The 16,960-nt window shown below is 43.7% G+C and overlaps 2 protein-coding genes across 8 annotated transcripts in view; one reads left to right on the plus strand and one right to left on the minus strand.

Moving 5' to 3' along the window:
* The window catches only part of ppp1r1b (protein phosphatase 1, regulatory (inhibitor) subunit 1B), a 50,833-nt gene that overhangs the window by 11,351 nt on the left and 22,522 nt on the right, over positions 1 to 16,960 (plus strand). The window lies entirely within an intron of this gene.
* On the minus strand, positions 3,970 to 8,380 carry neurod2 (neuronal differentiation 2). The gene is made up of 2 exons (XM_061846692.1): positions 8,196 to 8,380; positions 3,970 to 5,326 (listed from the first exon to the last, which is right to left on the minus strand). The coding sequence occupies exon 2, from the start codon at positions 5,317 to 5,319 to the stop codon at positions 4,231 to 4,233; it is 1,089 nt and encodes a 362-aa protein (XP_061702676.1). The 5' UTR covers positions 5,320 to 5,326; positions 8,196 to 8,380; the 3' UTR covers positions 3,970 to 4,230.

Here is a 16,960-nt window from a genome sequence, read left to right on the forward strand (position 1 = left end):
AAATGGCACAAAATTTGATACCCAAGGTGCTAGATTAGCTCAATAAGTCTCAAGACTTCTGAAATATGAAAAGAATCAGAACATTTTTAAAAAGGTTTATTTGTAGTTGTAAATGTGTACAGAGGAACAAAAGCAGAAATGATTTGGATTCAGCAAAAATACAAATTGCACATAATATTTACTGATAAAGAACACTGTTGGACTTTAATAGTCTAACAGTTTCTTGGAAAAAAAAGCTTTTCCTGAGTCTGGTGGTCCTGCACCGGATGCTCCATAGCCTCCAGCTTGATTGGACCGGATGAAATATAGGATGTGTGGGGTTTGTTGCCATGGAAAGTTGAACTTTTCTGTCAAACTCAGCCAATCACAGAGAATTATAGACCTTGTATATTTACAACAACCTATAGCTTAGCTTTTCATTTAGCTAGTTTAATGCTAACGCTAAATAGCATCTTGTCGCAGTACTCTAACTTTTTAAGCAAAGGATGGAACGGTGTAACAACATGTAGTCAATATAAAAATACTTTCTGTCATGTAGTCTTTATCCTCTGTGTATAATGGCTAATATTAGCGCCGTACTGATGAGCTGGAGAGGGGTGAGACCTTCTTCTTTTCATTTCGGGTTGTCCCATTAGGGGTCACTACAGCACGTCATCTTTTCCCTTCTAAGCCTATCTCGTGCATCTTCCTCTCGAACCCCAACTGGGTGTTAGACCCCCCCCCCAAAAAAAAACACTTTAAAACTGTGTCTGACTTGTACTGTTCTCAGGTGACACACAAAAAGTGCAGCACAATGCTCATTTAATTGATTCAGTGTGACAAAAACGGTCCATTCTATTTAATTGCATCATTACTATATATTTATCCATTTTCTTTGTCGCTTATCCTCACGAGGGTCGCGGGGAGTGCTGGAGGCTATCCCAGCTGTCAACGGGCAGGAGGCGGGGTACACCCTGAACTGGTTGCCAGGCAATCGCAGGGGACACTATATATTTATATAAAGCACAATATTACAGTTTGCTACGTTTCTCATGAATGTACGCATTACAATTTTTTGTAATAGATGGGAATATTACTGGTATTTCTATTCATTTTAAAGGGGCGGGGGGGCGGGGTGAATATTGAAAACCAACGTGGTCACGGAACGAATTAAACATGTACCCCAAGGCACCACTGTATTTTTTATTTTCAGTATATTTCCATCCCTAAAATGAAACTTGATGTTTTTACAAGAATATTGCGGAGAAATAGACACATTATTGTTTAATAATTATTGAGTCTTCTGGTGGCTAATTGGACTTCACACCATTGTACTTGTGACATTTTGCTCATGGCCGCGTCGGACAAACACACACGCGCACACTCTCAAGTTCGAGTGCGAAAAAGAGTGGGCCGGCCGCACGGTACATGATAATTTAAACAGCGAGATCACTCACACACGCACACGGTGTCACTGCAAGTTTAAGCAAGACTTTTCTTACACACACACACACACACTGAAAATGCACAAAAATATAGATGGAAAAAATGCTTGAGGGGGGAAACAAAAGTAGAAGAAGTCGAAAGAATTAATTGTGCGGTATGAAAATAAAAACAGATCAATACTGCATATGTTTTCGTTTAAATAATGAAAAAAAAAGCCTAAAAATCACACACGCAAAACAAAAACCAGCAAGTAGACAAGGGTGATGGACCCCCCCCCCCACACACACACACACACACACCCACCCCCTCCCAGCACTCCCACTTTGGCCCGGCGAACCGCACATTAAGAGACTTGGCTCGGTTTGCTGTTCAGATCACAAACACGCGCACGCGCGCTGGACGCTGAACGCTGCACTTCTCCGCCGGGACGCGCACGAAGCAAGAATAAATGAACTCGAACTAGAAAAATCCGACTTTTGTCGACTTTATCAAAACCATATTTGATGAATCTTTTCGCCCCTATTTGACAGCGGCGATGATTGGAAAAGGTTGCGTGGGAGTGTGTGAGTCCTCACAGCTGATCACCCCCCCCCTCAAAAAGGTAGTCTTCAATGGAAAACCTTATGACTATTTTGCGTTGACATTAATATAAATAGAAATACTTTTCGTGTGTGTGTGTGTGGAGGCCTTGTATTATACTATAATTGCATTTTCCGGGGTTAAAATGAAATGCTTGAAGGCAATAATGAGAAAAAAAAAACGAATATAAATTTATTAACTGGAAAAAAATTGAGAATTTGGAGTTTTATCGAATAATATCTAAAATCTCAGCCATTTGTGGACCGTTTAAGGTGAAGATGTTACGTTCAAAATACCGCAACGGGCCTTGGAAAGGCCGCGAGCCTCCATCTAATTCTCGCGTGATCACTACGCAACGGGCATTTTTTTTTTTTTTTTAAGGGCGGGCGGGTGACATATGGGTCCTGGACGACCTTGGACCCAGACGAGGTGGAAACTGATCCACACACTGGTCCGTATTTTTATTAATCGGTGCGACAGTAATGCTTATTATTTCTTCTTTTGGAAATCAATTAAAAAAAATGACAGCGTTATATTTGGGGAACGTGACGACGCTTGTTCGTTTTTCACGATTTATGCTAGTGATTTTTTTATGTTTGAAATTGAATCATATCCATCCAGCGTTGAGGGAAAATAATCATCGTAGGCTTACACAAAATGGCGGAAATGCGCAAATGGTTTCGTTCCAACGGCGTTTTCTTAAAACGTATCCATTGCGTAAATACATATTCCAAACTAATTTGTTCCTCTGAGAGAGAACCGGACGGTTTCCAGCTGATCGAGTTGACCTTGAACGCGTCACTCACCACCGATTGTGAGCCTCCTTCTAAATTGGCCACAATATTTAGTTCCGATTTTTTTTAAATCACTCTCTGTTAAATATTAAGATATTTGGCACACGTGACGCTCTTATTTACGTTTGGCCCCCAAGTTGCCCCCCCCAAAAAAAATGCTCGTCTCCAGCTTTTAAGTAACAATCTGAAACAAATAAAGAGAATGATATAAAGTGAGAAATAATGGACGTCAACTTGCACATTTTCATTGTTTATTGTTACTTTATTGTCATTTTTTCCCCTTATACGACACAGTTTGGTTGAATACAAAGTTGAAAGACTGGATGGGAAAATGAATAAATAAGCACATGGGGGAGGGGGGGTCTCTTCGTGTCAGTGGACTATTCACATTGATTACAGACGGGGAACACAATAAAAAAGTAGACGTGCAGCAACAATACATAATTCGGTAAATTAAAATACGGGGAAAGAAGGATTGGAATGGGTCAGTTCAAAGAGAACAGAAAAAAATGGAGTTTTTTTTTTCAAGTGTCTGCTTTTGCATAGATGCCAAACGACATTTCAGAGAAGGAAAGAAAAAGAAATACAGCCCCTAATACTGCTTTATAGTTAAAATAAATAGAAATAGAAGGAACATGGATGAAAAATCACACAGAACATGTTTATATAGTGTACATTTTTACTCTGACCCTCCAGTGATGATGGGGTGAATAAGATAAAAAAAAAAAACAGGTTACCAACACAAATTCATAGTACATCTTTTTTTTTTTAGTTTTTTTTTTAATTAAAATAAAAGTAAAAGTAAGTGCTTTTTGTTTGTCCTAAATGTTTTCATAGTGTGTTGTTCGCTTCCTAGATTGGCAGCTGTGTGTTTTTACATGAGTATAATATTTAATTATTCTGACCATTGAGTAACAATTTAGAGACACCAACTTAATGTTGCCCAAATCTTAATTTTAATTCAATTCCCTCAGGAGTAAATAAACATTCTCTGATTTCTGCAATCTTCCGTGATCGCAGACTGATTGTCTTTGTTTTTTTTTTCATCAAAATAAGACATTTGCAAACATCAGCTTTTACTTTGGAAAACAGTGATCAACATTTTTTTACAAATCCTAATCAGGTTTTGTTGATTCTTTTTCTACGCTGCCAATTTGAAATACACAAAAAAATTAAAATTGACCCCTCGAATAATCAAAGCAATAGTCGAAGATGAATCGATTCTTTGAAAAAGAAAAAATGTTAGGTGCAGCCCTAAAAAATAAAAGTTGAGAAATGCAAATCTTTCTCTGTTAGGCGCAGAATGTTTTCATGCGCCTCGGCTCTCATTTCCCTGACGATTGCACACAACAAGAACTGAAAATGTGAAAAAAATGAAAATGAAGTCACGATTGTGGCCAGCAAGGCGGCGGCGGCGGCGTTCCGTCGTGTTTCAGTTGTGGAAAAATGCGTTGAGTTCGTCGTAGGCGGGTGCCCGCTCGTGGTGCAGGTGCACGTCGTGGTAAGGCAGGACGTTTTCCGAGTGAATGCCGCCGCGGGCCCCCGAGGAGCCGAACACCAGGTTGTGGGCCCCGCCGCCGGGCCTGGATCCGGGCAGCCCCGAGTAGTGCATAGAGTAGTGGTACGGCTTGTCATGGTCGGGCGACCCCGCGCCTTGGTGCTTGAGGGCAAAGTTCCCGTTGACGCACAGCGGCGGGCTCAGGGGGCCCTCGTACTCGGGGCTGTTGTACTCCGGGGAGCCGCCGCCCCCGCCGTAAGCCGAGTCGTACGCGCCGCAGTAGCCGTGCGAGCCCAGCGGGTGCGAGTTCGAGCCCTGGCGGCAGTGCGGGCTGGACAGCCGGGCGCACTGGTACGGGTACGAGTGCATGGCGAAGGAGCCCGAGCCGTAGCGCCCCCCCTCGGGGCACTGCGTCTCCGTCAGGAAGTTGCGCGAGTTGAGCTGCAGGCAGCCGGCTACCAGGTTGGTGGTGGGCTGCGAGAGACCCTTGCACAGGGTCTGCACGTAGGACACCAGGTCCGGGCGCTTCCCCGAGCGCAGGATCTCCGACAGGGCCCAGATGTAATTCTTGGCCAGGCGCAGGGTCTCGATTTTGGAGAGTTTCTGCGTCTTGGAGTAGCAGGGGACCACCTTGCGCAGGTTGTCCAGCGCCGAGTTCAGGTCGTGCATGCGGGTGCGCTCGCGGGCGTTGGCCTTGATGCGTCGCATCTTGGAGCGCTCGATGCGGGCCTGCGTCATCTTGCGCTTCTTGGGGCCCCGCTTCTTGGGGCGCTCGCCCTCGGCGTCCTCGCCGTCGCAGTCGTCGTCCTCCGCGCCGTCGTCCTCCTCCTCTTCTTCGTCCTCGCCGGCGTGCTCCGAGTGGGTCCGGCTGCCGGCCCGCAGCTCGGAGGAGGCGTCCATGTTGTCCCTCGTGTCCCCGTCGTCGTCTTTGAGCTTGTCGTCGTCGTCGCTGTCGTCCGCCCAGCCCGAATATTTCTGCACGTCGGGGAGCAGGGAGGGGTCGTTGAAAAGCCTCGTCAGCATCTTGTTTCTGGAACGGAGGGGGGGAAAAAAGGAACCCGAATTTAGACACCGAACGCATCAAACTTTTTGTTCAAGGGTAACTAAACCCAGAAACGTACAGCATGTGCCACCATTAGTCTTCACACGTTATTCGGATTCACATTACGTGCGCAGAATCATAAACAGATGAATTAATCCATTTGTGTCAATCACAGGGGGGCGCCATGTTTGGCCACATCGCCCTCTACTGCTGAGCAAAATTAACGCGGCAGCTGCTCTGAGTCTTGCATTTTGAATATCACGGGGTCAAACCAGAGAAAAAAGCTTAGCAGACTAAAATAGAGTTTTTTTTAAACTTGATATTTAATGATGCACGTGAACAAAACAGTAAGATGTCCATTTGCAATTCCCTATTTGTACATTTATGCTACATTGTGGGCTGAAAAACCGAAATGTCACAATGCGGCACCAAAGGCCGATCGAAATAGAAAACTCGTGTAGTACACTCGGTTCAAGGAAGTACATTCAAGTGGATCATCACGACCGTGAGACAATTCTTTGTATGTTGGGGAGGAGCTATGTTTAGCCTGGGTTGTTAGACTTTCTGCCGCATGTACTTTGCACGTGGCATTTTCTTCTCAATCTGTAAGCCATTTTTTAAATTTAAACTATTAGAAATCTTTTTAGGAGGGGTGTTAATTACTTGTAGTTTTGGGTGGGGTACTAAAAAATAACGGTACTCACTTTTTGACTGCCCGTTATTCTTTTTTTTTTGTCTCGGATAATCTGAAATAATGGCAAATGTACAATTAACTTTTGAAGACAGAAAATTTGTCAAACTGGAAGGACGACAACTCGAGAAATTGATTTCAAACGAGATGGGTGGAAAGGAAGAACAGAAGAAAGAGACTTTCGCAGTGTGGCACCCCAGTTGGGTTTCGAAGAGATCCTGCAAGTCTGAAGTCGGCGGATGTGGACCTCAAGACACCCTTACGACAATCGGGCGGTGAGACCACAAAACCGGTTTGAACCTTTTTGAAAACGCACAAACGGAGTCGAGGACTTGGCAGACGAGACGAGACGTTTGTTTTCTTTCATGTTGTTCCGTTACATTCGTGATAGACTGCCAAGATATCAAATTATATGAATTATGGACAGGAAAAGAGGGAGTACATTTTTTTTTTTTTTAACATTTAACCTCAGCCCTGGAAGACCGTTTATCATGCTTCACTTTTTAGGAAATTCTATCTAATTTTTACATTTGAATCATAATGTCCTCTGGCAGGGGTGGGGGCAGACTACAGGTCCCATGAGGGGGGTGAGGAAGGGGGGGGGGTCGTGGAGGGAGGGGGGCATCCACTCCTGGCTGCATTCCAACACTATTCATCCCCGACAGATCTTGTCATAGAACGACAGAAGGCTTTTCTCCCCCAATTTCCCCCCCCCCCCAAATCTAATTGGATGTACTGCCTTCTGTAAAGACTAAATATTAAATCCATACTGCAATATGACATTATTGAATACAAATAGATGAGAAAAATGAAGCTCAATATAATAACTTTAAAAAATAAAGCATTGTAGTTTAGTTTCTGTTCTTCTGTATATATATTTTTTAGCCTTTTGTTATAATGTTTGTTGGGTGCACATTTTGTGAATAATGAACAATCCCAAATTTAAAATAATTGATTTTTAGAGAACATTTTTGCTTTTTTTTTTTTGAGATTTCCTGTTCCCCCCTCCAATGTGAAATATTAAAATTGGTTGGTGTGTGACAGCATAGTGAACAATGTTGGCAACAAAAATATAGCAGAGAAATTGTTACATATTTGAAATCCGCTTTAACACACAAACTGCATTGAAACAGAAAAGATCAAGGCCATCCTGTTCTTCTTTTTTTACATTTTCAAAAATTTTTTCTCGCTTTTCAAATTTGACCCCGGACGTAACGGAAAATGCTGAAAATCAAAATAAATGTGAAGCTGTTACTACTAACTGAATTGGCAAAAAATATATACATTTCCGATTTCTGCAATCATTTTGCACGGTAAAGCACATTGTGGTAACTATCCCTATATATAAATGTGTGTGTGTGTTCGCGCGCGCGCACGCCAGGGGCAAAAATCTCCTTTTTTAAATCCACGCACTGTCGTCTTCTTTCGTCGCAGCAATTAGAAGCAAAAACAATTAACAGGCCAAGCATGCAAAAACATGAAATTGATTTCACACGCGCAATCCGCGGGGCACGCATGCGTGCGCCTTTCCAGATGGACAAACGTACTGTAGCTTTGTAGGGCTTTTAGAGCTCGTTAAATATATAAAAGTGGGCCGTGGGCTGTGATTTAATGAAGATACGCGCACATTTAATTTTTATGAGTATAATGCAAATCAAATTTTGCCGGGGAAATAAAAAAAATCCGACATTTGAACGTGTCGCCATGCGCGTTAATTCGATTTGGTGACGGTATCGAAAAAAGTGGATTGATTTGCTCGCGTTTGCCGACTTAGCCAGCTTCCGAACCAACGAAAACACGCCGCCAATATTGGATTTTTATTAAGTATTTTATCAAAAACGTGGATTATTCTAATCGAAATTGGCGGGTCGAGCAAGCGCGGACCCAACGCGGCGCCGGGCGTTGATCGATGCAGTTCGATCGGCACCCAAACGGTCCGTAAATGCACGAGACAAAAATATCGCTTACCCATCCACACGACGTGGATTCGATGAGGTTACACACAAGAAAGTGGCGCTTCAGATGGCATCCATGCCCGCAAAACACGTCCCTCGCTCACGTTCCGTCCTTCCAATCACCCCCCCCCCCAAAAAAAAAAAGGTGCGTTCGGGAGCATCCGGATTTTTTTTTTTTTAATCTCATCTCCGCGTTCGCTTGCAAACTCACCTGCGGTCAAGCTCTTCTCTTGGGATGGGAGGGGGGGGATGCAGGAGTCAGGGGAGGAGGGAAAGGGGAAGGACGTCCTTTTTTCTTTTTTTTTTTTTTTTGTCCTTTCCCTCCCTCAGACCACCATCTTAAGGGACCGAAGCGGCATCGTCGCTCGGTGTCGGCGTGCAGGTGCGTACCACGCGCGGGTTCTTCCTTCACTGGGTGCCTCTCCCCCCCTCCGCCCCCCTCCCTCCGAGGGATAGGGTGAGCGCGAAAAAGAGAGAGAGAGAAAGCGAGAGAGGTTCGATCCCAGCTATAAGGCTGCGATGCCAGCGCCCATATGGCTGCACGTCACCGGCAAGAGCCATCACATGAGGGGCCCGCTGATTGACATGCGCCCGCATTCGGAGGGATCTGGCCTCCCTGGAGGGGTGGAGCGAGAGGGATGGAGAGATAGAGAGATGGAGGGCTATAGCGAGAGAGGAGGAAGAGGAGGTGGTGGTGGTGGAGGGCTTCGCCATCTGTCGCCACACTAGTGCGCACAAAGGCAGCAAAAAAAGGGAAAAAAACACACACATCAAATCGACAAGCAAATAAAATGGTGGTCGTCAAAACAAAAAATGTTTGACCCAAACCTTAAAATAATACATTCAAAATACATATCCTTGTATAGGAGTCGAACTAGTTATTCTAAATAGCACGCATTGCACGGCTAACTGCATTAAACAGATCACCCGCTATTAAATCATATTAACACAAGCGATTAATCAGTTTAGCGTCCGCATAAGACTGTAGGCGGCTTATCCTACAATTACATCAATTAAGTGGGGAAGGTGCAGCTTGCATGCCTGCCACACCGCGGCCACTGTTGGGGGGGGGGGGCGGGGGCGGTGGGAGGGGGCATTAGCAAAGCATTAAGGCCGCCCGAGCAGAAGGCATATTGTTTATTTATTTACCTAATTGGATCCAATGATGCTATGCGGACCGGCGAGGCCTCCGTCGGGCGTTTTGTTCCGATGACCCACTTGATGAAAAATCTGTGATGGGGGGTCGGCAAAAATGTTGGGACAAGAGACCTCACTCCATACTAAATACCACACGATTTGGATTTTTTTTTTATTTTTATCCGATTCATTTACATATAAAGAAATATTCATCCACCCATTTCCTTAGCCACTTATCCTCACAAGGGTCGCAGGAGTGCTGGAACCTATCCCAGTTGTCAACGGGCAGGAGGCAGGGTGCAATAAAGAAATATCTCCTGATTAAAATTACTTTTATTTTTTTCCTCCCTTAATAAAACAAAGATGAATTACAGGCAAAGCATGTGACTTTGTCCTTTATTATTGCACATTACTCCAAAGAGGAAAATCAGCCATATTTTTTTGGGTCTTATGTTGTCATATTAATGTAGAAAAATCGGCCCCCCAAAAATTGTTTGAAAAGGGCGAATATTGGCTGATTAAAGCAGCCTGGCCCAGATTTTAAAAAATAAATAAAATTGGAGTGAGTCATTCCACCATTTTGTACTCTTCTGGTAAGATTTGGTATTATTTTTTTCTCCGAAACATAAACGAAGATGTGCTCAATATTGTGGCGGTGCTGTGGATTTGCCAATCTACCCAACGCTAATGTTGTCACCACATAACGTAACGTCACATTTAATGGCGTGCAAGGGCGTTAAACACTTTTGACGTGACTGCTGTTTTGGTTAGCGATGCACCACCACATAAATTCCAGTTTACAGGAACACTAATTGGCATCAAAGACGTACATGATTAATACTGCGTAGAGAACGACTAATTCCTCAGATTGTTCACGTGCTGCTGTTTTGGTTAGCTACGTAAACAATGTGAAGCAATCGCAAGTCTATCTGAACACTAATTATCATTATAAACTGCATCTCCTCGTGACTTAAATCATCTTTCATAGTGTGCGGTGAAGCCGTCCCCAACTTGTGGAATGAGGTTTCTTATGTGCTGCTTTTTTGGTTAGCGAGACGCACATTTTGGGGCGACCACAAATCCACAATACTCACGTTTCTACATCACGCAGGGATGTGATGGAGAGTTGTTTTCATTTGCTGTAAAATTCCACATTTTAATTCGTCTGAGTGACTCATTGGGTGGGGTGCTGCTGTTTTAGTTAGCAACGCACAACACCCGTGAGTCTCTCCAGGGTCCAATACGGCACAAACGAAACTTGCTAGGTGCTGCTGGTTTTGGGGTTAGGGTAGTCTGAAGATGACAACGTGAGACGCAGGTGTGCCAACAATGAAGAAAGGGGGGGGGTGTCTCCATGTGAGGTGGGAGAAGGGAGGGGGGGGGGGGAGTTGGCACGGCGGCCTCTCGCGCACCCGCTTTTTCTCTGTCCCTGCACTGAGATCTCTATTTAGTTCACATTAGTGCAGTTAATGCAGGAGAAATGAGCTCCATGAGCGCCTCATCCAATTTGGCTGGCGGAGAGCGTCGCCACGCCGAGGGAGGCGGTGACGTGGTGGCGGCGCGAGCTTGTCGCCTCCTCGTCCGGGTCGCCCCTGCGCGTGTACGTGTAAGCAGAGGGAATTTTTTTTTTTTTTGCGGGCTTTGTGATGATGCCTGTTCACTAATGTGTTCAGCCCTAATGGGATGCGGGGATGTCAACCTGGAAGCAAACCAGTTTACATGTACTGTGTGTGTGTATATGTGTGTTTGTATTCATGACGTTTTGGGGACATAGATCTGTTTGCACGATCACCAATCCTGACCTTTTGGGGGTATGGAGACCAAAAAGCAGGGCCACCGTACCGCAACTGAGTGTTCATTAGGAAACACTTGTACCATCTCAGTTCATGACAGGTGGTGCCCTTCGAAAGTATTGAAACGGCACGGTCAATTCCCATTTGGTTGTGTACTGGACCGTGGGCTAGATCCGGCCCACTGCGTGATTTTATATGGCCCACCAAGGCAAATCATCTGCGTCAACTTCCATGATTCTTGTGAAAGTCTGTACCAAAATTTAAAATTGTCATGTATTATGAATGAAAACTTCTTCTTCTTTTCCTTTCGGCTCATCCCGTTAGGGGTCGCCACAGTGTGTCATCTTTTTCCATCGAAGCCTATCTCGTGCATCTTCTTCTCTACCACCCACTGTCCTCATGTCCTCCCTCACAACATCCATCAACCTTTTCTTTGGTCTTCCTCTCGCTTTCTCATCCTTGGCAGCTCCATCCTCGTCACCCTTCTACCAATACACACACTCTCTCGCCTCTGGACATGTCCAAACCATCGAAGTCTGCTCTCTCGAATCTTGTCTCCAAAACATCCAACTTTGGCTGTCCCTCTAATGAGCTCATTTCTAATCCTATCCAACCTGCTCACTCCAGTTCTGCTTCCTGTCGTCTCTTCAGTGCCACCGTTTCTAATCCATACATCACGGCCGGCCTCACCACTTTTTTATAAACTTTGCCCTTCATCCTAGCGGGTACTCTTCTGTCACATAGAACACCAGACACCTTCTGCCAACTCTTCCACACCGCTTGGACCTGTTTCTTCACTTCCTTACCACACTCTCCATTGCTCCGGATTGTTGAACCCAAGTATTTGAAGTCGTCCACCCTCGCTATCTCTTCTCCCAGGAGCTTCACTCTTTCTCCTCCGCCCCTCACATTCATGCACATATGTTCAGTTTTATATCATAAACAAAAACCTCGACGATATAAGCAGTTTTTGCGTTACCAAACATGAACAATGGTTAAAAACACCGTTACCGTTGATTTCCAAAAGTAGTATGTAAATTTCACGTGTAAAAATCATGAGGCGATTAAAGATTTTTATGTTTTTGCGGTCATAACGGCCCTCTGAGGGAAACTGTGACTACAACGCGGCCCTTGACAAAAATGAGTTTAACACGGCTGGCTTATGCAAAGATGGCTCAACACCAACAATACGCACATTGGGACGAATGTGATGCCTGCAAAGTGCTCGGGGGAAAAATTTGCTAGATTACGTTCACAACGGGTGAAATTCCATCGTTTAGTCAGGAGAATGTGAACAGGTGCTAGTTAAGCAAAAAGCTAAAGATGTGCAAGGACAATTCATGCAGTTTGCTTACTGTCAAAACAGAGAAAGTCCATAACAACGACAAGAGAAGAGAGTTCGACAGGTGGGCTTGTTATTAGCAATCCCACAAAGTTGGGCATGCCCAAGCACGCTAATAATAATTGCAGTAATTAAGAAAACCCGCCTCCGTGCCAGCCGAGCGGTGCCAAGGCGAAGGTTGGCAGGGGGACGTCCCAAACAACCTTGACGTGACCTTGCCAAAACGGATGCTAAATGTCAAGAGCGCCACTTTAGCCCGCCGCGTCTGGCTGCTGTTGTTTTCAAGGATGCATTGATTAGCGTGATTGACCCGGACTCGTTTCTCCTTTTTTATCGTTTTGCATTCAGAGGGAATTTCTAGCTAGCGTTCCACTCAGATGGCTCGGAGTTGGGAAATTTTCTTATTAGCTGATGATAATTGCTATGATATATTAAGGTCCTCGAAAAGCACGTCTTTGGCATTTTGGCACCACGACGTCGTCTCTCGGTTCTCTCAATTTGCCGCCATTCTCTCGACGACTTTGTGTTTGTACGTAGATTAGTCGCAAGTGGGGAGGCCACCTGCTGTTTCTTTTGCTAAGCTAATCAAAAATGATTTCAATAAAAGAAAAGGGAAAAGAAAACCAATGTTTTTATATCTTCTTTTTCCATTGATTGGAATCCAGGAGCTGGTCAAAGTCGTCAAGCCACACCTTCTTAGTGTTCCCCCTCGATCCGCCATCAGAACTGCACTTGTCTCGTCTTTTTGGACCTATTACCAACACCCACACGTACCGTATACACGCACTAGCCGGCATCCCGGACCCCATCTGCACTCTTCCTTTCACCAAAGCCACTAATTGCGTATGCACAAATGCAAATGCCTATTAATTAATTACTCGACTAATTAGCACAGTGGTATTTTAGCGCGATAAATCAAGTGGAGATGGGGCGGAGGACGTCTAGAGCTGGAGGAGGGGGGAGTCGGTGGCGGAGGTTTCGGAGGAAGCGCCGAGGCTACGTGCGGGCGTCGGTTAAGAAGCGTAGGTCGGAGAGTCGAGGTGCGAAAGGTTGAAGCGGATTAAATTTAGGCTCCACACGACCCCCCCAGACAACCCCCCACCCACACATCCATGCCGTGCCCTGCCAGCTGTGTCGCTTGCTGGCAGGCGGCCAAGCGGCGGGCACCTACTACGCCCACTAAAGGAGCTTGGATGCATATTTATATACAGTGAAAGAAACACTGAAAAATTCAATTCAAACGCCAGCTTTAGTACAATGTAAATAAATAAAAACAAACATTCACAACCTAAAACCAATACAGTACAAATGTTTCCCCATGGGATATCATTTAAAGCGAATCAATTAGTTTCTGACATCCTAAAACCCTTACTAACTGTACATGCAGTGTTATTAAACATATACAGACAGATAATATAATACTCATTATAATTATATATGTAGTATAAATGTTACTGTACAAGTGTATTTAAAACCAGACAACTCTGTTTTAGGAACGTTCATCGAGCCTCTAACACAAAATGCCATTGACATGCTAACGGTTAGCATCGATAGTTGCACTTTAGAAACAATGGACTCAAAAGGTGGAGCAGCACACCTAGACAGAAAATATAACAGTACTCACAGGCATATGTTTGTCCTATATCAAAAATGACTGGTGACAGCATTTTATTTAGCCACTTAGAGTCATAGTAAAAGGAGTACATTCCTCTTCATTGAAGTCTGCATGATTTCGATTATTGTTATATTATTAATAGTATATTGTATTATTTTTACAATTATTTTTATCTGCACTGAAGTCACAATAAATAAACCGGGTTATTGATTGATTATTATTTATTGAACTACCAAATGTTCTACTTGAAATATAATTTAACTTAACAAGTAAAATAACCTTAATATATGTAATAATAAAATAATAGCAAGAAAAAAAACAATACTTAAAAAGAAATACCTGCTGTGTGTATGTATCTTGGCCTCTTGGGGGGGGGGGCAGCGGAGTACATGGATGGAGGTGCGCAGTTCTTACCATTAAGCTAAAAAAATAAAAGAAGAGAAAAACTCAGATTTGTACATTATCAATAAAACAAATTATTCACAGATTAGGAAGAATATTAGCCTGTGATTATTGTTCTATTGTCCGTATGTCTTATGACATACGTTTGTGTGTGAATATTTGTTATTGGATGGTAGAATCCCACCTGTAACCAATTTTTGCGATTTTTCCAATAGTCCAGTGAATGCGAAAATGTATCTGCTGAGGTTAATAAAATGAAATATCTTGCATTTAAATTCAATTATTTCTTTTTGTCGCGCGACTGGGGTGTCATTAAACACCTTAAGGTAGATTCCCATAAGACCGACTCACGCGTCATGTGCCACGCAGGTGCATTCAGGGTGCTTCCGCAACGCAGGAACTTGCATACACTCAGGCACTATTCAGCGCATGAATCCTTTTTCTCCGCTTATGTTTGTACGACAGTGAAAAGCCAGAATCGCGTTAATCGCCCAGCCTCGTTCTACCGCCTCCCGGTGGCCTCTGCTGACACACCAGAAGGAGCGGCACAATGAATTGCTTTGCGGCATTAAATCATGCTGCAGAAATTGTTTAATTCTTCGAGTTAATTGTTGCACTCAAGTACAATATTATAGATTGCATGGTGTTTGGGCAGTGTGGCGGATTTTTTATGATTATTTTTTGATAGCATCTTGAATGATTCTGCAAGTCTTGGCTACAATCTGGTAATGTGTGTATGTGTGTGCTTGTGTGTAGGTGGGCCTGGCCCCCACCATGAGCTCGTGACTGAAATATTCATTCTCGTTAGCTGGCCCGGCCGACAACGGGGTTCTTAATTGCGGCACCAGTAGGCTCCACCTCCTCTTTTTCTCGTCTTCTTCTCCTCCTCCTCCTCACTTGCTCGTTTTTGGCTCAACCGCAACAGAGTCAAACCTCGTCAGGCGCAACTCGGCGAGCCGTCGCCGCCGGCGTCGTCGTCATCCGCCCGCCTCCTCACCGGCGAAGCGATGCGAGCCATCCGTTTGGTCGTCGAAGTCCGCACCGTTCGGTCCGTGCGCCGGACGGACTTTTTTTTTTTTCTCATCGGTTCCTTTGCCAAGCCCGACCATCTTGTGGGATTTTTTTTTTTTTTTGCCTTTTAATTATAGTAAGAGAGGATTAATTATGGCAGTCGAAACAAGGGGAGCATGCATTATTGATGCTATGAGTGAAGGGCTGGAGGGGGTTGAGGGTGCCAATTAAATCACTGCCCCATCGCCACGTCCGCCATGTCTCCCACCTGCTACATCCCTGAGACCCCACCCTGGTATTTTGTTGTTGTTGTCCTCCATTTCAAACATCGAAACAGAAATACAAAAGAACAGCCTAATAATTATCGTAGTTTCTATGCAACTACAACCAATCCCACCCAAAATACGCAAGTGAGTTCAAAGTAGCTTCCTGTTGTTTAAAAAAAAAACGGCAAAAAAAAGAATAAAAAAAACAGCAAAAAAAATAATAAAAAAAAAAACACACATGTACGTCGCCATCTAGTGCAATTTTTCTGCAACCGCTGAGCAACAGACGCTTTAAACAATAATTGAAGTCTTTTCGAAGGCTTCATGTGGCCATAACTAACCCACAAATGAATTAAAGCACAGTAGTTTGTAAACTGGTGAACAAGCCATTACATATTTAACCATTTAACGTGGGTTATTTGACAGGACGTTCAAGTACTGTACCAGTAGCTTGTAACGGCGGAAACTGTTGCAGTATGTGACGTAATTACTTCTGGAAATACAGCACGTGAAATGTACCCACTGATCTAAAAAAAAAAACAAAAAAAAAAAAAACACTGGATAGCGCATACATATTGAGCGGTGGGTTGATTTGTTGAAGCCAGTCGGACGCCATCTTGGTACTCCCAAAACATGTGGAGGACACGGTTTACAGGTTTTCGCTCAAAGTTTGTCTGTAGAATTAAAACTGGTCGTGTGAGCTTGACATTTTTTCGGTTCTGGTGACAGGAAGGATTTTAATTAGACTTGGTAAGACAAAAAAAGGTTAAGTGCAAAAGAAAGGCACAGAACACCGTAACTAGCAAGAAACATTGCATATTACCGAGGGCCCGATTTCCGTGACATGCTAATTTTTCCAAAAATATGATGTGAAGCGCTATCATCATAACATAGCAAAAAACTTACCATTTTTTGTCATAAAACATTAGCTTTTAAGTAAATCTTAAGTAAATATTTTTGGAAATAAGTACTCGCAATGGGAAAATACATGCTAATTGCAGTGTTCATTTGTTGTCTCTGCGACATCCTATTACAGACAGAAAATTTCAACTTGTTTCCTCGCATTTGCAAATCAAATTCAATTTGCAGAGTCCTGTGTTATGAAATTCATCAAAAATTTCACAGAAAATGTGTTTTCTTGCTTATCCACTGATGACGTTTGGGAAAATATTTACATTGCTTTTTCACGAATAACCTTCAGCCTATAAAGGTGAAGCAGAGAGTGAACGGGAACGACAACAACCGTAAACAAAACTTTGGTCAAGTGAATTAAGATCATCAGAAAATTTAAAAAAAAAAAGTCTTTAGAAACAAACTTTAACAGTGCCAAAGTAAATCTTTCTAATTTACCTGTGGAATGTTTTCTCACAGCCACGAAACTGGCTATTACCGCACAGGTTGGCATGTTTT

The sequence above is a fragment of the Syngnathoides biaculeatus genome, chromosome 16 (genome assembly GCF_019802595.1).
Source record: "Syngnathoides biaculeatus isolate LvHL_M chromosome 16, ASM1980259v1, whole genome shotgun sequence".
Classification (NCBI taxonomy): Eukaryota; Metazoa; Chordata; class Actinopteri; order Syngnathiformes; family Syngnathidae; genus Syngnathoides; species Syngnathoides biaculeatus.